This window comes from Myxocyprinus asiaticus, chromosome 32 (assembly GCF_019703515.2).
Source record: "Myxocyprinus asiaticus isolate MX2 ecotype Aquarium Trade chromosome 32, UBuf_Myxa_2, whole genome shotgun sequence".
In the NCBI taxonomy this organism is placed as follows: Eukaryota; Metazoa; Chordata; class Actinopteri; order Cypriniformes; family Catostomidae; genus Myxocyprinus; species Myxocyprinus asiaticus.
Genome location: NC_059375.1, coordinates 43,844,597 through 43,869,702, shown reverse-complemented (window position 1 = coordinate 43,869,702; position 25,106 = coordinate 43,844,597). Strand labels below are relative to the sequence as shown.

The 25,106-nt window shown below is 38.1% G+C and overlaps 1 protein-coding gene across 1 annotated transcript in view; it reads right to left on the bottom strand.

Moving 5' to 3' along the window:
• Window positions 1–25,106, bottom strand: part of ryr2a (ryanodine receptor 2a (cardiac)) — a 207,180-nt gene that overhangs the window by 42,397 nt on the left and 139,677 nt on the right. The window contains exons 61-78 of the mRNA XM_051667848.1: window positions 24,959–25,080; window positions 24,734–24,783; window positions 22,794–22,854; window positions 20,172–20,410; window positions 20,009–20,090; window positions 19,757–19,887; window positions 17,589–17,909; window positions 15,011–15,251; window positions 14,827–14,914; window positions 13,741–13,833; window positions 13,445–13,615; window positions 13,300–13,359; window positions 4,588–4,722; window positions 4,234–4,346; window positions 4,031–4,127; window positions 2,977–3,083; window positions 2,799–2,850; window positions 2,106–2,156 (exon numbers count right to left, since the gene is read on the bottom strand). Coding sequence (XP_051523808.1) covers window positions 2,106–2,156; window positions 2,799–2,850; window positions 2,977–3,083; window positions 4,031–4,127; window positions 4,234–4,346; window positions 4,588–4,722; window positions 13,300–13,359; window positions 13,445–13,615; window positions 13,741–13,833; window positions 14,827–14,914; window positions 15,011–15,251; window positions 17,589–17,909; window positions 19,757–19,887; window positions 20,009–20,090; window positions 20,172–20,410; window positions 22,794–22,854; window positions 24,734–24,783; window positions 24,959–25,080 — 2,214 coding nt within the window. The remainder of the gene's footprint in view (window positions 1–2,105; window positions 2,157–2,798; window positions 2,851–2,976; window positions 3,084–4,030; window positions 4,128–4,233; window positions 4,347–4,587; window positions 4,723–13,299; window positions 13,360–13,444; window positions 13,616–13,740; window positions 13,834–14,826; window positions 14,915–15,010; window positions 15,252–17,588; window positions 17,910–19,756; window positions 19,888–20,008; window positions 20,091–20,171; window positions 20,411–22,793; window positions 22,855–24,733; window positions 24,784–24,958; window positions 25,081–25,106) is intronic.

Genomic DNA, 25,106 nt, shown 5'->3' with positions numbered 1-25,106 from the left:
TGTGTGATGTGACCCATTCCTCCCTTAACTATCATTAAAAGTTTCTGTGACTTGTGCCACAGTAGACCTTCAGTCGGTACGGACCAGACGGGATAGCCTTCATTGCCCTCGCGCATAGATGAGCCTTGGACACCCAACACCTTGTCGCCGGTTTGTGGTTTGTCCCTCCTTGGACCACTGTCGGTAGGTACTCAACACTGCTGACCGGGAGCACCCCACAAGTCTTGTCATTTCAGAGATGCTCTGTCCCAGTCATATGGCAAATAAAAATTTGGCCCTTTTCAATGTTGCTATGGTCTTTTCTCCTGCCCATTTCTCCTGCATTCAACACATTGATTGCGAGAACTGATTGTTCGCTTACCCTATAATCTACCCAGACCTTGACAAGTGGCCTTGTTAGGAGATGATCAATGTTATTCATTTCACTTGAGTTGTCATAATGCTTATCGGTGAATAACCTGTTATAACAACCGTATCACAGCAATGATTGTGCAGGCAGATCATCACACAATAATCCATCACCACTGTGTGTTTTTAAAGATAAATCTCTTCATCATCATATATAATCTGTTATAACACCTCTTTAAGTGGCTCACTATGGGATATGGATGCTAAAAGGTAGTGTGAAGATACATGAGACCACAGATGATGTTTTTTTTTGTCTTTCACATTGTCAAAAATGGTCTCTTAGCAGAAGCAACAGCAATATCGCAGTGACAACACACAGGAAGAAGTGCCTGGCGAAAGTAAATCAAATAGTGCTAGCTGTTGGCTTTTTATACTTAAGTCAGAAAAAAAAACGTTAACAAATGAGAAACCATGTATGGTGTCCAAAAAAGAACACCAAAAAATAATTAAAACAATGTTAATGTTGGTTACCAGAGACTGCTCTTCTGTGCTGGATATTTTGAAATCTTTCATAATATCATGCTGCAGAAACAGAATTAAGTCCTTTCATACTTTGCCCTGAAAACTTGTTATAACTAACTGGAAAAGATGAGTAGAGAGCAAAAAGAAACGTTTTGATGCTGGTGCTAATCATGCTAACGCTGCTCATCCATGCTCAGGACAATTCCTTAACACAACAAATCATCAAAGTTTAATTTCTGTTTTCCCAGTCTCTACACAACATAGAAAACCCCACTTATTCAATAGTTCACCCAAAAATGTAAAAGTTAACTAGTTCCCCATCAGTCAAAGTGGTCTACCAGGCCTGATCAGATTTAATCCCACTGGCTGGCAGTCTAGCTGGTCAACCACACAAACCAGCTTGTACAGCAGAGTAAAACCAGATCCCATGCTTAGCAGGTTTTATAGTTTACAGGAAAAGTATAGTCAGTCTTTAGATGTGTGATAGAGTTTCTGTAAAGCGTGTATGAGCAGAACTCGGTCAGATGAAAGTCTGCAGTTGCAGCACTGCTGAAAAACAGCATAAACCAGTCTAAGGTTGTTTGCTGGTCTTAGCTAGTTCAAGATGGCTTAGCTAGTCTCCAAGCTGGTCATGAGGTGGTCCAAGCTGGTCCTTAGCTGGTCCAAGCTGGTCCAAGCTTGTTATTAACATGTTACCACGTTCCAAAAACAAGCTTGACAACCTTGAGCTGGTATGACCAGGAGGTAGCTGGTCTAAGCTTGTCTCCAAGCTTGGACCAGCTAATGACCAGCTTGGACCAGCTAAAGACCAGGTAATAACCAGCTTGGACCAGCTAAAGACCAGCTAATAACCAGCTTGGACCAGCTAGAAACCAGCTTTCATGTCCCAAAACACAGCTACCAGCTTAAGATGGATTTTCCAGCACACTGGCCAGTTGACAAGTGCCCAAAACCACTCTGAAACCAGATCAGCCGGACCAGTGGAAAGCAGCCTGGTGTCCCGGCAAACCACCTTGAGCTGGTTTAAGATGTTATTTTCAGCAGAGAACCAAAAATCAAAAGCATCTTCAAAGAGTTGTGTTAATTAGACTGATGAAGTGAGTGTAGCAGTCTGTGATCGGTTCACATTTTAGCACACAGGAAAGTCTTTTTATCAGCAATTAAATAAAGAAATCTCAGCTTGACAATCCCACTTTTTATGTATCTTTGATGGGGAAACAGAGAGTCACACTTACCTCAAAACTCTTGACCTCTTCCTCATCCTCTTCCTCTTCATCATGACAACTCTGCAGGTGATTAGCAAAACAATACAATATTTATCAGATTATTTGAGTTGTTAATGTTGTATTGCTGGAAAGCAGAATCTCACAAAATGTCCAGGTCATATTTTACTCCACAATCAATGTACTCAATTTTATCATTTACTGCATATTCTATTGTATTCCGTTTTATAGTTTGTATTAAAAGATAAGAAAGCTTATTTTTTATATTTTTAAAACACATTTTATTTTCAGGAAAATTCGGTCACAATAAGGTCACAATTATTATTTTTTATTTTTTTTTAATTAAAGTCAACATTATTAAAATTCAGTAAAAAATAAAATACTACCATGACATATGAATACTGTAAAATGTAATTCATATCATTATTTATTGGCATTACAGTGATGAGAACTGGGCTTCATTTTCATAAAAGTGAAATGCAAAAATCTTAATGGTCCTAAAACAGGCTTCATTTTTCCTCTCTTTTTCTTATTTTTTCTTGTGTTTTTAGGGTGAAATATGAGCTGGACATGTTCTTGACAGGTTACTTTTTTTCCCGATTAACTCGAGTCAATATCAAATGAAAATATTATGTCATGAAAAGCATTATTATCTTTTTTAAAACATATTATTATCGGCCTGTCTGATAATTTAACGAGTCTCACCTTGGCCATAATATCAGCGTAGGCCATGTAGAGATGATCTTCCTCTAGTTTACTAAAACACAAACAATGGCAACAGTTCAAGACATGTGGGAGATGGACTTGTTCACTACAGTACAAAGCAAAGTCATTCTTACTGTTTATTCATTTAAAGATATAAAAGACTGTCAAGAACTCGCACCATTTCTCTGTCAGTGCGGTTCTGCTGAACAGTTGTATGAGCTGGTGTAACGGATCGATGCGTTTGGTGGTCTCGTCCTCCTCTGACGGCTCTTCTCCACCTGGTTTCTAAAACACCAAACAGCTCATCTCAAACACCACCCTCATCTACACTCAACCACCTAAAAACATTGATTTTAGAAAACAATATGAAATCTAAACGCAAGCAGCAATTATCAGGGTTCAAGCACACTAAAAATGCAATTTAAATTGCCCACAGTTTTCAAATTTGGCTGAATAGAATATGGTTGTCATCTAAAAGAGGTGAATTTCAACTTTCTCAATCAAATGATTACAGAGTTAATGGCAATTTTATTTCTCGGTTATAGTGCCCCCTATGGATGGAATTTGGCAAAATTTGGTGTGCTTCCTCAGAATGTCTTTTTGTCAATGCAAACCAATTTCCATGCAGATTGGACTTTGTGTTCTAGAGATACAGATGCCCAATTACACCCCAAAAATGCATTGGCGTATCTCTCAAACGAATTGATAAATGACAATTCTTTGAACTTCTTGTCAGAAGTGACTTATGTAAATGGTACATGCCAAATTAAATTTTAATTAGACCAACGGCCTAGAATGAGCTAAAAAAAAAAAAAGTAGGTTTATGCAGAAAATTCAACATTATGAAACATTTTTATTCACGGATATTGAAAACCACGTGGCCAACAGATTCGAGAGAACTCAAAAAATTTCAGAAGGAGCTCTCCAGGAACTTTAGCCTTTAAAATCTCAAGATTTTAGCCTATATGGTCCCTGAGTTTCACTCAAAACCATTAAATAAGCAGACAGGCAGACTTTTGTTAGAAAAACAATAGCGTGTAAAATGCCATGGGATAGCAAGGCAGTGTTATCTCAGGACTCTGAAAATACTACCTGCCAAATCTACTCAGGTTCCTGTGCTCTGAATATCAATTGACTTTATGTTATTATAAAGATACAGGTACTGAACAAACAAGAGGATTTGTGTTGTGTCTAACTGTTGTATAAGACCATATGAGATTAAAAATACATACAGCCAAATCCTCTATCAGTTTGTCTTCAAAATAATGTTCCTCTGTCTCGATCCAGGACTTCTCATAACCCTGCAGGAACAGGTTTACTGCACGATGCCTGAAAACGACACATTCAGAACATCTCAGATCTTCGAGGATTCGTCATTACATCAGAGATTCAAGGTAGCAGTAATGCGAGTTTACAAACGGAAGCAGTTGATGACCTGGGCAGGTTGTAAAGAGGTGCCATCCTGAAGCAGGCCACCACGGCTCTCTTCCTCTGTTTGGACAGAAGCTTGTGCCACACGGCTTTTTTACTCCTCTGAGGATGTTCAACCTGATTGAACACACACTCATCAACATCTACAAACACACGAACTGTGGGGACGTATAAAGGGGTAAATTGTTTTATCTTTTAACACAAGAGACTTTGAAGAAAAGTGTAGAAAATTACCCATTAAAAAGTAAAAAATACTGAATTATTCAGTCAATCCTGAGATTAAAGCTGCTGCATATAAAGACCTAATGAAGTGTTGCATAGATACAAAGTGAAAACAGATTAATAGCATCATTTTTACCTGATCCAGGTGGAAGAGCACATGAGCGATGTTCAGCACTCTTTCGACAGTCTTATTAGGATCAGAGGTGTCTTCGGTGCGGTTGGGCATGTCTTTATAGAGCGCCATCTGCCAGCGGATAGCAGGATCCTCCAACTGAACACACACACACACACACACTCCACTTACAACACTGATCAATTTAAACACTAACAAAGAGGAAGCTCTGGCATGTATGTTTGATGTGGAAAACATGCAACATAATCAAAGAATATGACTGAGAATATTAATCATAAGTTTAAATATCTGATTGTTGTGAGCAGCTCATACAAAGGTTGCAGGTTCAAATCTGGGCTATTTGATCACTTTTGACCCCTGGAGCGAGGGCACTTACACCCAAACTGTTAATCTGAGTTTTGTGCTAACCAGCCATGAAAAGTGATTCACGACAAGACATTTCGTCAGGCTGTTTGTTATTGAATCCTTGCGCACAGCTCACTACATACTGCACAGTATATACTGTACTGTATGATGTATACTATTTTTAAAAAAAAATAGTATGTGAAACAGTGTGCAGTATGCAATGATAAATGCTTCAACGTTTTTGTCACAATAGATCTTTTGTTAAAAATAGCGCAAACCAAACAGCTTAAACTGGTGGCATCCATGTTTCTCGTTTTTATATCTGCGAGACATCAATATGCTGCTATGGTTATTTCTGGGGCAAACCTGGTGTCCACACTAATACATTTTCATATAGAAACTAATTATTTAGCAACATTTCTGCCTCACATCCACACTGGAACGGTGCTTTTTACTCCATCAAAAATGATGAAAACACTCCCCATTACCACATACTTTGGAAAAGGATAACGTTAGGAAACTCAAGCAGCAAGTATCAGTGTCCAAGCACATTAAAAAAGAGATAAAGAAATGACCAAAGTTTCCAGATTTGGCAGAACAGAATACAGCTGTAATTTAAAGTCAATGAATTTCATCTCGCTCAAACGATTGCAGATAAAAGCATTTTATTTTCAGTTATAGTGCCCCCTATAGGAGAAATTAGACCAAATTTGGTGTACATCCTCACAACGGCTTGTTGTGAATTTGTACCAAGTTTCATGCAGATTGGACTTTGTGTTCTAGAGATATAGATGTCCAATTTCAGCCTAAAATCTCATTGGATGTGGCTTGGGATTTGACTGATGCATTCTGTACACATGCACACAATGATAATTCAGATTCACTCTGCATTGAAAAGCAGTTGTCACTCCGAAAAACTTTGTAATGTTCATGTGGCCTATGAGTTACTGTAAATAAAAGCATCTTTACACTTACTTAAATCAAGTGCAAGTAGTTTCAGTATTTCTGCAGTAGTTTTGTTACCCACCAGTTTATTGCACCCAAACATATTGTGCCCGTCTCTGTGTTTACACGCCTGTGGCTTTTCTGCCTGCTTCACAGTGCCTTTCACATTTTTACACGCAAAATCCACAGACGATGCCTTCTTCAGCTGAGATGGGGGCGTGCGTGGGGGTTGCTGGGTCACGTCCAGGGTTGCGGAGCGCTTGCGCAGCAGCAGCTGTTTGTGAAGGGGGATTTCTGCTGTGGCGGGTTTACACTGACGACTCTTCACCCACTTCAATATGATAATGACTCTCTTCACCAGCTTTTTGAAGTGTAAAGTGCAGTACTGACAGCGACACATGCAGGCATGCAAACGGAAACATGCAGGGATGAAATGAAGATGAAATTAACACACATGCAGCAGGGTCAATGACAAATAATGAGCGCGTTTACATGCACATTCTTACACCGATTTTGCTTAATATGCCGACAACATGTGTGCTCATGTAAACGCATTAAACAAGCTTACACAACGGCTCTGTTGCTTGATTCTGATTGGTTCACGGACGTTTTAAGGTGTGCAATTATTTTTCAAGTAAACGCACGGCTATGAAGTAGTTCCAGTTCTTGACCGCATAACGGTTCCATATCACTTTGCCAAATTATTTCAGTTATTTCAAAGAGCCCTAAAGGCTACCACAACAAAATAACCAATTAAAACAAAGACATTGGTTAAAGTAAAACAATGTCTAAAATATCCTATATTTATTTCAATTTCGGAAATAAATACACACATTACCTTGTTACTCCAATGCCGAAAAGCAGCGCATCCTCCATTGCTATTTCTAAAGTGACGTTTTTGAACTAGCAATGAAGGCTTGAGCTGTATCAAAGCTAGATACACTTGATCAGTACAACAGCTTCTATATTATCTAAAATATCTGTGATAAACACCCTTGAGCTCCCGCTCCCCCTCTCTTAAGCTCTCACACACGTGGACACACATACATTATATGCATTACACACACACTTACTCGCGAGCAAATACAGAGCCGTCATATCAGTGCACACCTGCATCTCAGTGGGGTTGAAAACAGTTGTTAAGGTTTATATAGGAGAAGCTATATACAAAACTGGCGACACTCACTGCTGCTGAGAGTGCTTAAACTTACATCTAGGCAATTTTGAAGCGATGTTACTTCTGATGAGAGCTGCAACAAAAATTTATCTCAGAAGCGATCTCTCTCAGTTTCTGAGTTTCTATCTTTTGAACCCTCAAATACAAACTCACACACAAACTCACACACACACACACACACAAACGCACTACCTTATCACTCCAGTAAAATCTCCAGTAAAGCAGTGCAAGCCTCACAATCCTCCGTTACTAGTTCTAAAGTGACGTTTTCGAACTAGCAACAAAGGCTCAGACTGTATTAAAGCAAGATGCTGAATCCATGTTGAAAGTAATTCCTCTCAAAAGAAATGAAAACCAGAAAATATCTTGAGATAAAACCCTGAACAATGTCTTAAGGTGTGGTAGCCATGGTATAAGCGGAATAATTAATGACGGACCGTTGAATTATTGAAAAATAATGCACACCCGAGGTGGTAATGGAGTCACAATGCGCAGTGTTTTTGTCCCTAAAATGCTCTTATGAGAGGAACTACTTTCTTTCGCCACGGATTCAGTTGCTGTGTCTCATTTTGAAGGCTGCGTGCTAGCTAGGACGCGTCCTTTGAAGGCAGCGGTATACCGAGCGTCCTCCTTTAAACAAGCCTCGTTTCAATGAGACGGCTTTCGCAGGACAAATGGAAACAGAACTTATCATAGTTGCTGCGACAGCATGCCACTCTTTAATAAGCATGAGTGCTTTGAGTGAGACGGGAACAAAGTCCCGTTGGAAGGGAATGTATGAGGTACATTTTAGGAGAGTTATAATGATGTAAGGAGAAATGAAAATAGATTTTACAGGTGAAATTTTAGTATATATTACTATAATTATACATATTATATACTCTGCACCCATCTTCTGAGGTACTTAAACTTGGGAATTAACATTACTTGCATTTGAACATCATACTTTCAGGCAAATTGGCCTCATTTTTTTTAAACAAATGATGCTCATTTCTGCTGAAGCAAAGAACTGTGGGTTGTGAGTGCCCATGAAGGATACACCTCATGCATCCTCCGAATTCCCGTGAAAAAAGGTTGCATTCGAAGGCTGCATTCAAAGTGTTCTACTCGCTTTTCTGAAATGAGACAGCCTCGATGACGTATGCAGCCGACAAATGCGACCTCTGGAGGATGCAGCCTTCGAAACAAGACACAGCGAGTCTGAGCCTTCGTTGCTAGTTCGAAAACATCACTTTAGAACTAGCAACGGAGGACTACGAGGTTTGCGCTGCTTTACTGGAGCACTTACTGGAGTGATAAGGTAGTGAGTTTGCGTGTGTGTGTGTGTGAGTTTGTGTGTGAGTTTGTATTTGAGGGATCGAAAGACAGAAACTCAGAGAGATCGCCTGTGGTATTACCTTCTCGTCAGAAGTAACATCGCTTCAAAATCGCCAAAATGTAAGTTTAAGCACTCCTTAGCAGCAGCGAGTGCTGCCATTTACAAATATAGCTTCTCTGATGTAAACCTTAACAACTGTTTTCAACTGACATGACGGCTCTGTTTTTCGCTCGTAAGTGTGTGCGTAATGCGTATAATGTATCTGTGTCCACATGTGTGAGAGCTTAAGAGAGGGGGAGCGTGAGGATGTTTACCACAGATATTTTCGATAATATAGAAGCTGTTCTATTGATAAATTGTATCTAGCTTTGATACATACTTTTGATACTCAAGCCTTCGTTGCTAGTTCGAAAACATCACTTTAGAACTAGCAACGGAGGACGTGCTGCTTTCGGCATTGGAATAACAAGGTACTGTGTGTGTGTGTGTGCGTGTGTGTGAGCGAGAAAAGAAAGGAACTGAGAGAAATTATTTGTGGAATTATTACCTGTATTTAAAGTGGCTCTCATCAGTAATAACATCACTTCAAATTGCCAAGATGTAAGTTTAAGTTTCCTTCTCAGCAGCAGTGAGTCACCATTCTTGTACAGCTTTTCCATTGCCAAACAACAGTTTACATCCCAGTGAGTCACGGGGGTGCGCTGACTTTGCTCCCGAGAGAGTCTGTGGGAGCACGACGTTGCTTTTCACTATAGCTATGCGAGGCTGATGAGGGCAAAATACATTGAAACATAAAAAGTTTCACATATTAAAAGTGATTTTGGATAATAGAAACTTTTGTATTGATCAAGTCGCAGGGGTGGGGGGGGGGCTCTATTTGTTGGTCGAGACTCGAGTCTCTATGTGTGAGTGTGTGTGTGCATGCGTGGGGGAGACGAGGTAGCGCGAGGGCACATTTCAACTGAAAATTAGGATATTATATTCATTGTTTAATGTTATTAACCAATTTACTTTAACCAATGTCTTTGTTTATATGGTTACTTTGCTGTGGTAGCATGTACGGTGTGTGTGTGTTGTTGGGTGAGATGAGAGCGAAACAGAGAGAGAGAGAAAGAGAAAGAGAGAGAGAGAGAGAGAGAGAAAGAGAGAGAGAAATAGAAAGAGAAGGATCCCAAAGACACTTTTCAATCGAAATTGATATAAATTTAGGATATTATAGACATTGTCGTTCTTATCCGATTTACTTAACCAATGTTTTGTTTTATATGGTTATTATGTTATGGTAGCCTGTACGGCTCTTTGAAATAACTGAAATCATTTGGCGAAGTGACATGGAACCGTTATGCGGTCAAGAACTGGAACTACTTCATAGTTGTGCGCCTACTGGAAAATAATTGCACACCTTAGAACGTCCATCAACCAATAAGAATCAAGCATTCAGCAGACCTGTGGTATAATTTTCAATAATTCAACGGTCCGTCGTCAATTATTCCTTACTTATCCAATGTGCGCACGTGTTGTGTGCATGCCTCTTTATGGCTTGATGTCAAAAGTAGAGAATAACGTGATTATTTAAAATGTCATGTAAACACGTATTTCTTGCTTTGTCGGATTTTTTAAATAAGCTGATTTTTGGGAGTAATCAGCATATTGGTGTACACGTAAATGCGCTCAATGATAACTGAGATGATAAAAGGAAGAAATGTTGATAAAATCCAGGTAAAAATACAACTTCTTAGAAATAAAATATTTGTATTCATGTTGGTTTCATTCATTTTTGACAAATGAATTGAATAGTCAAATCACTTTTATTTGTATAGTACGGCTGAACGCACTGTGCGTACCATGAGCGCGCCGACTCACCTGAGAAATATTTACTCGTCAATCATGAAATGTGTCCCGTATTTCTGTTGGCTGTTTAGAAGAACTAGTGACGCCCAATTTGCGAATGAATCATTCTTTTGAGTCAGTTATTTTCAGTGAATTAGCTGGCAAAACTGTCTGAATCGATTCATGATTCAGTACATTTCGTTCGGTCCGCTCTCTCACTGAATCATTTGGAGTGGTTTCTCACACAGTAAATCAGTATCGGGATATTTAAGAACATAGAGAACAAACAGCGCTAGATACAGTGGAAATGTACCAACAATCAACTGAAACAAACGTCTTTTTGAGAGGTAACGTCAGCGAGTGCTGTGTCATGTGAACAAGGGGCTATTCATACCAAACGTGTTTTTGCGTCCCCTCGCGTTGTTTTTCAATCATTTTCCATGTAAACATTCACTAGATTTAATGTCTTTTGACAACTACATCACGTTTCACTGTTTTTAGCATCTCTCATGGGAGCGCTGCATTTTTAGACATTGTGTCAAGTTAAAAACAAGTCTTGAGACACCTGCATTCTGTTCTAATCGTTGTGGTGCATTTTGCTTTTTTTAGCACGAGAACGTGTTTGTTCTGAACAGTTAATGGAAGAAATACTTTTAGCCAATAGTTACATGAACGCAACTCATATTCGAGAAAACAAAAATTCTCTCAAAGTCACCAGAATTGAACGCTTTGGTGTTTTTGCAAAACAATTCTCCAGGGGGAGCATGTCCCCAAACCCCACTAAATATAAGGTTGTATTGGGCACATTTCTGTGCGTACCTTCAAATGAAATCCTGCAGGCGCCCATGTTTTAGAATACACCTAATTTCAAAGCATATTTCAAGATAATCATACGGTAATGTCTTAAAGTCTGCAGTGAACAGCTTCACTATAAAACTTCATTGGAAAATGAATGAGTGAATGTGAACGAGTTTTGAGAACTAGGGCAGTCTTTTACACTTTGAGAATAGGAGTGTAAAAAAATATTGAATGGTATTGTACTGTATGATACGACGCTGTCGATTCGATATAATATGTATAGCACGATACATAAATAAATTCAGAAGTGTGAATAAAACCAAGGAATGTAACACTGAGAGCTGTGAAAAAGTCTCCTCCCCGGAGAGGCGGCACTGACATGAGACTTATTATTCTCTGCTTTTGACGTCGAAATGTAAACAGGTATGAGCACAACACTTTAGACAAGCCAGTATGACTGCCAGTAAATATGCAAAGTGAAACTGGGGGAAGAGGGCAAAAAAATGGTTTTTGCTCAAACCGCTAAATAACACTGGATTATGTACTTTTCAGAGTTTTAGCTAAAAAAAAATTGGTGCGTGCCAACATGTTCGGGAATGATAAAGTTTGCCGGACAAATTGGAAAAAAATCCAGTCATATCATTTCGGTGTTTCTTTTGCGCTGTAAACGCGATTGACTATGCATAATAAGCAATAAGACATGAGAGGCTGTGCTACATTGTTAATATAGAATATACTATATTCACAATATGACACAGCCTCTATGGCATTCGAAATGCGACAAATGTGGTTAATGGTTATACAATAATTGATAAAGGTTGTGGCTAGCAGGGCGGGGCCAAGCGGTGTCTGGGCAGAGCGAGGCCGGGAAGGTGAGTGATGAATGAGGTCAACCTGTCTATCACACTGGTGCCGAAACCCGGTACTGAAGGAATACGCGCCGTCAGATAGCCCTCGCCGTTGACAGAGGTTCGCGACAGCGAGGATGTTTGATGCGGTGGTACTGGAGCAGTTCGCCCGAAGGCGGAGGAGCCCACTGCCATCTGCCAAGAGACGAAGGAGCCACTGTCGTCCACCAGGGGGCGGGGGAGCTTGCTGCCGTTCGCCAGGAAGTGGAGTAGCTGCTGCCGGTCGCTAGAGGGCAAAGGAGCCGCTACCATCCACCAGGAGGCGGGGGAGCTTGCCGCCGTCCGCCAGGAGGTGGAGCAGTTGCTGATGTCTGCTGGGAGGCGGAGGAGCTAGCTGCCGTCCGCTAGGAGGTGAGGTCCAGTACCATCGTCCAGCGTCGCGGAGGACTGCTACCCAGCTGGCTGAGGACCAAATGGCGGCGTGGTTGGGAACTGGAGTTTTTTTTTTCTCTCCCTCTCTCTCTCTCTGTCTCTCCCACCCCCTTTTCCTCTCCCCTCCCCTCGTCCTACCCAGGTACCCAGGAGGTGGGGAAAACTAGCTGGCGACATGGCCAAAGGGGCAACTCCTCCCATCCAGGAAGGAAGAGAGGAGGGGAGTAAGTCATTCCGGAGCTTTCCCCGGCCTGAATCGGGCGGTGGGGATATAACGAGGAGGAGGGCGTGCGTGGCCGGGCTGTGAGTGTGCACACCTGGTGCTGAGCGGCCCAATCAGCGGGAGAGAGATAAGATGAGGAGTCGGGAGCACTGGAGAGAGAGACACACACACAGAGCTGTGTGTGTCATCGTGTTATTATGTGTTCAGTGTTTTAAGTTGTAATTTAAGTCTTTTTGAGTGTCAATCCGGTTCCAGATTCCAGAGGCTTGTCTGCCACAATGGTAAATCACTGAATAATGATTATCAATTAATCAAACGTATAACCATTACCTCTGATAATCATCAAATAATGATAATCAACTATCTAAAGTATAACCATTACCCTCAAGTTTTTCCCTTTAGATAATCATTCACTCACGTTTAATCATCAAGCCGTTGTCCCTATTATCATCAACCACTGAATTATCACTCATTGTATTATCACCTATGCAAATACATTTATGTCGAAACCTTGAATAAGTTTAAGCGAAAAATGTTTGTGGGTGCTGTGTATCATATTGTATCGCATCGTGAAATTTGTGTATCGTTACATGCCTATTTGAGAACCACTGCTTTAATGGATCTGGACAAAAATGTAAAATGAGCATCATGTCATTGACCCATAAATGATTTCTGATCACTGGTTCTGTTATATTATTCTCCAGTGGTCAGAAATGCGAAACACTCAAATGAAAGTGAACAGATGAATGTGTGATAGTTAGATATCAGAGACAGACAGAATAACAGAGTGACAGCTGACCTTCCCCTGCAGGTGGAGGTTATTCCTGACGGTCTCTCGCACCTCATCTTCAGTGTCTTTCTGTTGAAGTAAAACAACCTCAGCTTCAAGACAAATGTCTTTCCACACATGAAACTAAAAGTTGTGTTCTTGAACTCTGCTGTACCTGTGTGAAGCGGCTCTTGGCGAGTGCGATCAGCTCCTGATCTCCCGGCGCACAGATATTCAACCCGACAGGAAGTAACCTCTTGAGAGCGGCAACGATCAGTGACGTCTGAAGTGAGTATCGATCGCCGCGTTTCTTCATCTTTTTCCTCTCCTGGTCTGATACTGCACCCTGTGGAGAGACACACACATACGCATTTACAGATCAGTAAACAGTATTCAAAATACCATGGCATAGGCAACTAATGGCATTCATGCAAAACTGCGCACGTGAAAGTGTGAGGTGAGATCCTGTACCTTAGACATTTTTGATTTGGTGTCAGTGATGAGGAAGGACATGTTGTTGATTTCATTCTGAACTACAAAGTTCTGCTCCTCTCTCTTGAAGTTCTGTGGAGAAACAGACAAAAAAGCCTATTTAATTAAGTGTTTGAGTGTGCTTATTACATGTCTCTCTGGAATACTTGATTGTGATTGGTCAATGGTACACAATTTGATTCTTTTTCATAATTTGGGCTAGTGGGAGCATATACAGGTTGAACAAGAGTGGTGCAAGAATTAAGCTTTGTGGGACTCCACACATCATGAATGTCCACTCAGATTCATAGTTGCCTATGTTCACATAGTAACCCCTCCCTACGAGATAAGAACTGAACCAGCTGAGGACCGTCCCAGAGAGCCCTACCCAGTTTTCCAATCTGTCTATGAGAATGTTGTGGTTAACAGTGTCAAACAGAGCACTGAGATCTAATAATACCAGCACTGATGTTTAGCCTGAATCAGTAATTAGCCGAAGTATCTTTATAAGTGCCGTCTCTGTGCTGTGATGCAGTCGAAAACCAGACTGGAAATTGTCCAAGTAGCCAAAGTCTGGACCTCCAAGACTTATCGACAAATCAAAGTTTTCATCCTGTCTAATACAGTATATGTTCTGTTTGAATGATGTTTGATATTAGGAAATAAACTGTCCTTGTTTGCCTCCAGATATTCCTAAAGATTACTTAAATCATTAAGAGCACAATATGTGTTATTGCGTAAGAAACAAACATTTTCACTAGCACAGTACAAACTCAGAAAAGTGTTCTACTAACGGGAATATTATATTAACATCATTATCATTATAGTCAGAATATTATAACTAGTCTTGCTGAATTTATTGATAAAAAAATATTTAAACAAATATTTATTTAGCCTAAATTAAACATATTTAGAAACTTTAACTACAACTGCCACATATGTAAAAAAAACAAAAAAAAAAACAAATAGATTCCACCTAATAGATTAGCATATTTAATATGAAGCTGACACATTTTTGTCTAAAATAAATAAATATGAAACAGGTTAATTATCATATTAAACTCATATTTGATCTGTGTGTCTTACGTGTGATTTGGCCCAGAATATAAAGACTTCTGCCACCATACGAAATAATTCCTCAGCCTCTTGATTCGGTTCTTTCAACCATATTGCCCTGAAACACAAACAGACCAAACTCACAGCCAGCGTTCACCGATGTGTGACAATAACAGCCAATCACAGCTCACCTGAGCTTGCATGTCTCTCGTACCTGTTGTAATCGACGAATCGAATGAGCAGTGGGTAGAACGCGTACAGATCTCTCACGAGGATGGTGAACTCGTCCAGGATGAGAAGTTCTGATTCAGACATCTCTCCTCGACCCTCAGCCTTCATGTGCTCCTCATCCTGAAGAACCGTCGCTGCTTTCTTCTTCAGCTTCTCCATCAGAGGCAGGAAGTGAGTCTTCAGCAGCTGAGACTTTGCTTTACCGATGATGGGTTGAGAAAACACTGAAACACAAGTGACATCTGTGATTGGCCTAATTAATTAATTAATGTGTAGGGCGATACAGTTTACCGTACATTCGTACTACAGTAAGCTAAAGACATTCAAATTAAATTTTCACAATCAGCACATTTCATGTTACCTTGTACAGTAGTTACCTACATTATTTTCAAAAGAGGTCATTTTAAAATACTGTAGTAGCTAAGAGACAGATTTATTTACGTTTTTACTGAGTTTTTATGGTTTTTATTGATGGCACTGCCTTTTAATTGCTTAAACTTGAATCAAATGCTTGGGTTCAATCAAATCATGTAACCAGAAAAAACACCACCAATATGTATGTAAACTTTTGGCCTCAACTGTTTATCAAATATTAATGGCATATTTGTGATGATTTTGCTGGTGATATAAAATGAAATGTTGAAATGTTGACATAAGAAGTTTGGGATAATCTTTTATTATTTTTATATCTTAAAAAATAAGCAGTGAAACATTTTTTGTTTTAAAATATTATTCATATTTGAAAACTTTTGTCCACCAAATACAAAGTCAGACGGTGTAACCAACATGCAGGTCGCCATATTATTGTCATGTGATGTGACAAAAAAAAAAAAAAAAAAAAATCATAAAACAGAGAAGATCCTTTTAGACTTTCAAGACTGTGTAAGTTAAATATTTTGATATTTTTATGAAAACGCACATTTTGTTCAGGTCAAATGGAGTAACTCTTTAAGCTTGGATGGGTCCGTGATAATTATTAATAACTACAGTCTTGACCAACACAAAATAGGTATCGTTAGAAAGATTAGAATCTCTACTTTCCAGTGCATGTAGACATTATGACCAAAACTGAACAAGTGCCTTAAAATTTTCAGACAAATAAGAAGTGTTCCGTTTTGATAATTTATACAAATATTTCATATTATTGAAATCAGTAAAATCATCAAACTGATCAAATATCCATGTGTCATATGTTGTTGGAAAGCTCTCAAAGAGTAGAATACAACCAACTAAGCATATGTCTTTGACAATTATGTTGGTGTCGCTTATATGCTGCATTTTCTCATATAACTTCATGAAATATAAACAGAACATAAAATATCACATACCATTACTTAAAGGAGGTGATTATCTTTCAAACGAGTCCACACACAAGGTAATCAGATGCACAGATCATTAGATAATCCACATGAAGCACAATGTTACATATAGCCACCAGCAGATGGCGCCAAATACATGACACAGACTCAGTGATGACTCAAATGACACAGAATGAAACTCATTCTGTGAAATCTCATTACTAAAATCATGTCTGCATGCTATGCAAACCTTTAGTCATTGTTGTGTTTGCATGTGTAATTAGTTCTTATGTACAATTATTATGTTTTATTTGTTTGGAGAGGGTTTTGGACACTATGATAAATTATATTTGTAATGTTATAACTTTTGATTGCTTTGTCGTATCAACAGAAAAAATTTCTCAGCTACAGTTGACATGATTTGAACAAATCATAGGCTAAGAGTGTCAGAATGTATTATAATCTATATCATTAAAAAATGTGAAAAGATTTCTTTACAATGATACCAAACACTTGACCCTCCTTGTTTTTTTATTTGTTTTGTTTTTGTCGAGTTATAAGCCTTTAATTTTGGGTATGCCACCTTTTTAATTAATTGTTAAGTTGTGAACCAGGTGCAAGGAAAGTATTTTAACACATTTTACTTGATGGTAACACCATTTGACATTTTCAAAAAGCCTTTAAACCTCCTATTTTTTTCCGTGTGTTTTTTTTGTGTTGTAGAAAACAATGTTTTTTACTAATTTATGAAACTAACATTGATACAGATTACATTTCTACTAACTTGATACATGTGTTTTAAACTAGAAAATAAAAAAATGAAGCAACATCACAAATATCTCAGTTTTTATGCACTTTTAATTTGGCCATTAACTTTCCATTAACTTGCCCCATGATTCAAGACAATAAAAACTTTGAAGACCCTGTGAAATGAAAATTGCTATTTTGTGTCAGTTATCTTTGTGGCCAGCTATTGTTTGTTGACAAAATAAAATTAACTTTGCAAATTACATAGATTAACAGAATACACATTTAAAATGTACAGGAAAATGGACCATAAATATTAATGAAATCATCTTGCACTCATGCCATATCCAAATTTTTCTCCTACCAAATGTTCTCTACAATGAGAATGTCAGATATTTTTCTTCTAAATAATGTGTATTTCTGAATCATTTATAACAAGACAAGCAACTTGTATTAATAAATTAAATAGGGTTCGTTTTGATTTCATGTTGACTTTATGGGTGTTTGGTGTTGTACCTGCGAGTCTCTTCATCCAGGCTCCTTCATCGATGCCCAGGTTGTTGTAAATTATTTTGAGGATGTTTCCCAGCAGTGTGTTCATGTGGTCAGAGGTCAGAGATGTGCAGCAGCTCTCCGATCGCTCCGGGTTGCTCTCAGGTCCGTGTTCCCACCAGTGCGACATGTAACTGCAGAGCATCGGCAGCAGGACCTCCATCACGTGAGGCATCTGTGTGTAACGCATGCCAGACTCCGCCAGCTCCATGATCTCCTCGAGAGCCCGCTCCAGAGATGGCACCAGTGCACACACCTCCTCCACCTGAGTAGGTAGACCTAGCACTACCAGAAAGAAAAATGTATTAATATTGCACGTGGCACCAAAATACATTCAGATATATTTTGTAGAAATGGATAAGTGACGTGATGCTCATTTTATTGTCCGTATCAAGTCCGTATCAACTTTTTTTACAGTTCAAGCACCACTCTCATTATTTCATTGAATATCTCGGCCTCTGAGTGGACTAGAAGATCAATCTAGGTGTCATTAGAAAGCTGAGATCCTCCCCTTTGTGATGATATATATCATTTTATACAATAGTCGAAAACATAGTTTCTGATGATTTGTTTTGCATGCTTTTCCTTCTGGATGGCATATTTTGTTCTGGACATCTAAGATATAACATTGGATTATTCACAAAAGCAAGCTCACAGACAAGTAAACAATGGCTCATTCTTTAGAAAACTGCCTTAGGTAAAAGCAGAATAAATTTTTTGGCTATTTAGAGCTAATAGCAGCAGTTATGGGAGCATAAAGAGACGTTTTTATTTGATGTCTTACATAAATTATTTTTCACTTTGTGATTCTTTTGAAAATCTTTCGAACTGTGGTATTAGTGCAACAAAATAATCTATACAGTCACATTCCTGAGAATGAGATCTTTCATTTGATATATGACTTGTGCATTTAGGTGCTATGTGAAGGACTTTTATTTTATATAAATATTTCTACTCCATTACCTCTAGGGGGCGCTAATTTTCAATGCAAAGGTTTTGAAGCCTTATTTTGTTATTTTAAGTAACATAAATGCAGAAGTGATGGTTATCTCTGAAAAGTTCAGATTCTAAGCTTTCAAATGATACCTCATATGCCTGACTTTTGTATAATGGGACTTTAACGTTTTAAGTGTACATTTTTTTCCACAATATAGCGCCCCCCTTTGGACCCGCCGGCGGGTCCATAGAGTTTAAGAATCTGGGTTCACTCGACAGCATTTGCAGCATAATGTTGATTATCACAAAAAGTATTTCAACTCGTCTGTCCTTTTCTTGATAAATAAAAATCTGTGGTCCAGCAACTCACTACCAATGGAAGTCAATGGGGTCAATCTGTAAATGTTCAAATACTCACTGTTTCAAAAGTATAGGCACAAGACATAAACAATATGTGTGTTAACATGATTTTAGTGTGATAAAATCACTAACTAACTGCATCTGTGTAATGTTATCCAATATTACAACTCTGTTGCCATGACAACAAAATCCTGTAATTTGGGTATTGGATTCACAGAAAAGGTTAGTATGTGATTTTATCCCACTAAAATCATGTTATATCATGTATAATCTTTACGTCTTGTGGCTATAATTTTGTAACAGTGTGTATTTTAATGTTTATGTACTGGCCCCATTCACTTCCATTGTAAACAGCTTACTGTAACCGTGATTTCTTTTTTTATACCTAAAAAAGTCCAAATTATTTCTTGTGTTGTAATCACCATTATGCCACAAATGATGTTGATTAAGCTTGACTTGTATCGAAACTCGAAAATTTCTTTAATATTGCATGTGGAACCGAAATATTTTATAAATACCAAATATTCATGTTGTAGAAATAACAATTTAAAAAGCACACTGCATAAACTGAGTGTAAGTTCATGTATAGGTGAATCTCAAGAAACCTGTCAAGAACTTGTTCATCCCAAAATCACAAGAACAACATAAATTACATTTTTGCATTAAATAAAAAGGAAGGCTATTTTAGGACATTTATGTTTATATACACATTCCCCCCAAAACATTCTCATTAAAACATGAAAGCATTTAAACATCAGTATTTGTAGTATGTTATTTTGCTTCTCTGGGGTGAAATATGATCTAGGCATGCACCTGTACAGGTGTGAATGATGTACCTGCTCTCTCTCTGGAGCTTTTGCAGTTGTATATAGAGTAAGTGTTGTGTTTATTCAGACTGGGCTCCAGGAAAGCCACAGGAAATGCACCCGAGAACGCGGCCAGACACTCACCCAGAGCGGGTCTTTGCCTGCACACAACACCAGCTCATACATGCTTCATAACACACATGACCTTACAGACATGACACGTTACATTAAAAACATGTAATGATGCAGAATCAGGCAGACAGTGTAAAAGCTGTGATTTACCTCTCGACATAAATACTTTTACTGGTTCCAAGTGAGTACAAACTGTTTAAAATCCGATAACAGGACACCTGGACGTCATCCACTGCAAAGACAATATAAATGTATAAAAACTGAATCATAATCTCCGAGAACACAACGCAACGCCGAAAGGAAATTCACTCACAAATCAGGTCTTCTCCAAACAGGTTTTGTCCGATGTGTTCAAACAGCGAGGAGAGAACGGGCAGCAGTGCGACGGTCGTGTAGTTTATGATCTGTGTGACGCCTTTCGGTTGCGTCCGCGTGTGCGTGAACTGACCCTGTCGCAGGTTCTCCATCGTCTTCTCCAGATCTTCTGCTGCATTATCAAAAAACGCCCGCAGAGCCGCTTTGACAGAGTCCTGACCTGTTTTCATCACGGTCCTGGAGGCAAAAAAAACAGTCTCTTATAAACCAGATCCGTTCTTGGATGCTGATTGGTCAATCCAGTGTTTAAGTGGTGACAATACTACAATACACAATGTAGCAACAGCTATGACTTAAAAAGGCTGTACAACACCCATAGAGAGCAAATATTAACTGCAGTTTACATGTCAGAAACTAGTTCTCCCAGTGACACGTCAAACCTTTGCTTTAATCCTCCTGTTGCGTTCAGAATCTGCATTCATCTTTTGCATTTGCGGGTCAATTTTGACCCGGTGGAATTCAAGCTTATAAATCATTCATAACCTGATGTTTTTCATCTAAAACTATATTGTAAGTCATTAATAGATTCTTAACTGTTCATTCATGTAAAAAGATTGCTATTTTTGGCATGTTAACTGACAAATATAAATGTTATTAATTAATATGGCAGTTTTTTTTTTTTAGAAATAATAAAATGTAGAAATTCTTTGATATTTCAAAATATACATTAACTCCAGCAAAACCAGTGTGATACATGTGAAGACATCTTTTTTATCAACATTTCTGTGAAATTTGATGTACATATAACATAATATACAATTTATATGAACATCTAATGTGAGAATTATTTGTACTATTACTCATAACTGCTCAATACAACTTGGTGGTCAAAAGTTCTGAAAGTAACGTATTCTTTTTCAACTAAACTTCATGAAAACAACTGTACAACTCAAGTATACATCATTAATACTTCTTTACTATGTTTTTAAGATAAATCTATTTACTCTCATGAACTGTTGAATGTTGATGTGAGTATACTGTAAGCTGCTTCTGCATCAGATGACTGCAGAGTAAAAATATGAACAATTTCCTCTTTCAAGCCCTATTTAGATTAATGTATGCATGAACTTTTGACCTCGTCACACCCCCTTTAGACAGTAGCACCTTTCATTTAGTTTATTTGATATGTTTGTTACATCTGTCATGTCTGATTTGTACAGGAATATGTGTGAGTGTGTTTGTGTGTGTATGTGTGTGTATGTGTGTGACTGTATGTGTGTGTGTGTGTGTGTGTGTGTGTGTGTGTGTGTGTGTGACTGTGGTTGTCTGTGACTGTATGTGTGTGTGACTGTGTGTGTGTGACTGACTGTACGTGTGTGTGTGTGTGACTATGTGTGTGACTGTATATGTGTGTGTGTGTGTGTGTGTGTGTGTGAGAGAGAGACTTTGTATGTGTGTGGATGTGTGTGTGTGTGTGTGAATATGAATGTGTGTGTGTGTGTGTGTGTGTGTGTGTGTGTGTGTGTGTGTGTGTGTGAGTGTGTGTGTGTGTGTGCAGGTTTGCTATACTTGTGAGGACCAAGTATTGAGAATCAACCTGTTCTGTGAGGACATTTCTGGTTGTGAGGATCTTTTGGGTGGTCCTCACAAGGGAAATAACATACTAAATGGCACAATAAAAGTGATTTGATTTGATTTGATATGATGTTTTATTGAAAATGTAAAAATGCAGAAAGTGTTTTGTGAGGGTTAGGGGTAGGGTTAGGGTTAGGGGATAGAATCTATAGTTTGTACAGTATAAAAATCATTATGTCTATGGAGAGTCCTCATAATGATAGCTGCATCAACATATGTGTGTGCGTTTGACTGTATGTGTGTGTGTGACTATATATGTGTATGTGTGTGTTTGTGTGTGACTATGTATGTGTATATATGTGTGTCTGTGTGTGTGTGTGTGTGTGTGTGTATATGTGAGTCTGTGTGTGTGTGTGTGTGACTGTATGTGTGTGACTATATATGTGTATGTGTGTGTGTTTGTGTGTGACTATGTATGTGTATGTGTGTGTGTGTGTGTGTGTATATGTGTGTTTGTGTGTGTGTGTGTGTGTGTGTGTGTGTGTGTCTGTGTGTGTGTGTGTGTGTGTGTGTGTATTTGTATACTGTATGTGTGTCCAGTGAGAGAGAAAAAAGTGAGTGAGAGAGTATAGGAAAGAGGCTAAATGTAATTCATAGATTCATAATATCATGTGTAAATCCACAATTGATGTCCGGGTCAAAACTGACCCGCAAACACAAAAGATGTAAAATAAATGTTTTAAATGTTATATTTCTTATAACATCAATATATCAATTTTTCTTACAAAAAAATCTGAAATTTTTTATTTTTTTATTTTGATAGTCTTGACAAAGTCCCAAAGTTTGGTTCCCGTACTAAAAACTATATCATATTTAAAAATTATTATCTACCTCTCCCAAGTCAAAAATGACCCAAATGCAATAGAAGAGTTAAATAATGTCTTTAATCTTAAGTGCCTTATTGCTTAATGAATGAGTGGTTTTGGACTTTAAGAGCTTGTTTTATTCTCAGACAGTAGGATTTAGTAAAGTGTGTGTGATTAACCTGGCGTCCAGTGTCTGACCCAGTATGTGTAGACAGTTCACTATGGAGGTGGCATCATTCCCTGGGAGAAACAGAAAAACAACATCACACCGCTGATCGATTATACAGATGAGGGGTTCCTAAACCTTTCTTTATTTGAAGTACCCCCTAATATTTTAAGTAAGGTTAACCTTTCCGAATATAATTCATTTTATAACGTAGCGCTTTCTAATTCTTGTTATATTATTGTGTTTCTTATAACAATTATACATTTTATTTAATTCACCATTGGCATTTTCACGTATATATCGCAATTAGAGGTTGCACTACAGAAAACGTTGTAAAATTCCCGTCATGGTCTATTTTTGTATGTAATTTTTGTTTTAATTTCCCTGGTAATTTCGCACATTTATTACATGGATCTCTGGAGTTCTCTGACTGGTCAATGGTGCCATCTAGTGGTCTGATATTTCTGAGTAACAACTGCAGATTCGGGGATTGAGACATATCTGGGTATTGTGACTCATCTTTCCTGCTTCTCACATCACTGTGTGATCTCTACAATTAAGTTAATAAAATAATTTTAACTCAAATTAATGTCCATTATTTATTTATTTGGCAATTAGTCTTGTAATAAGCGGGATAATGAGCAGTCAGACGGTTATTATTTAGAAAAAATAAACACCAACAGAACTTTGATGCAAACCAGAGGTGCAAATCAGCTATTCAGTGATTTCTTTCTTCTTACATAATTACATAATTTCAATGCAAATTAATATTTCATGTCCTCTTATTTATTTATTTGGCAATTAGTCGTGTAATAAGCGGGATAATGAGCAGTCAGACAGTCATTATTAACTAAATAAACACCAACAGAACTTTGACGCAAAAAGGAGGTGCAATTCAGCTGTTTGGTGATTTCTTTCTTCTCACATAATTACATAATTTCAAGGCAAATCTATATTTTATGTCCATTTATTTGGTTTGTAGCTGTGTAATAAGCAGGATAATGTACAGTCTGTATTTATCCAAAGTGCAATACATGGCAAATTACAACAATCAATGTATTACAAGTGTAATACCAGTGTTAAGTACATTGAATGCCATAGTAAACACATACTGTATATACATATGCATTCTAGGCGTAGTGATGCAAATTCTCGGTAACACTTTCTATGAAGCCCATATTTATAATGCATTGTAAAAGCATTATAATGCATTAGTAATGTCTCTTAATACACCTTATAATACGTTATAACTTCTCATAAATAATTGTACCACAATTATACTACATTATATTACGTACCTATTCATAGCTATACCTTATAATATATTATAACACAAGCAACATTTTGAGTGCATGAACTGAAAATTAGACTGAATGTCTATGGACGAGCACATCTGTGAAGGCTGAAATGCATTAGAGCGCCACCTACATTTCAGATCAGAATTTTGTGACGGAAGGTGATAGAGAAAAAATAATAATTCTAGTACTTGCTGTCATCTCGTGGAATAAAATAAGACTATTTGAATGGAGACAGGGTGAACATAACCAGAATTACATGCTTACAAAGTTAGGAGAACAAAAAAAAAATTTCTGAAAAATATGAGAAAATGACCAGTTTTGTTAGCTATTCCACAGTATCTGTAAATGGTGATCTTTTAAATCCGAATGTGAAAAATTGCTGGTCGCACCCCAAAAATGCTCTAGAGTTGAAGAGGTTAAATGATAAATCATACAATTGTCTTTGAAAGCAGACATTCACTTTTCACCTTCATATAAACATTTAAAGTTGGACATAAAAACTGAAAACATCAGCTGAGCTTTGATAATCGACTATGGGAACTTTAATGAAGTGCTGCTTTCCAAGACGCTGAACACACACAGAACACACAACATGCAAAAACACCTTAAACACGCCTTAAACACACACACACACACACCGCATCACTGGCCTTACCAAACAGAGATATCCTGTGTCTGACCAGAACTCCCAGTTTGCAGAAAAGACTGAGAGTCAGATGAAAAGAGACGTTTGAGAGAAATTAATTTAAAAGGGAATTAAAAGAGGAAAGAGAAAATCATCCAGAACAACAGCATTTAGAGAACAGAAGACAGAATTTGATTTCTAAGAGACTTCTATGAAGTGCTGAAATGAGTTTATGGGTTCAGAGAATCACATCACCTGGTCACCATCTCCTTCTCTTTATTGGAGGCGTGACCGCCGCTGCTGATTGGACGAACAGCAGTAGACAGGAAGTAGAGCCGATGGTTCTTAAAGTATTGATCCACCAGAGGCAACACAACCTGCAAATCCATAAAAACAAAAAAAC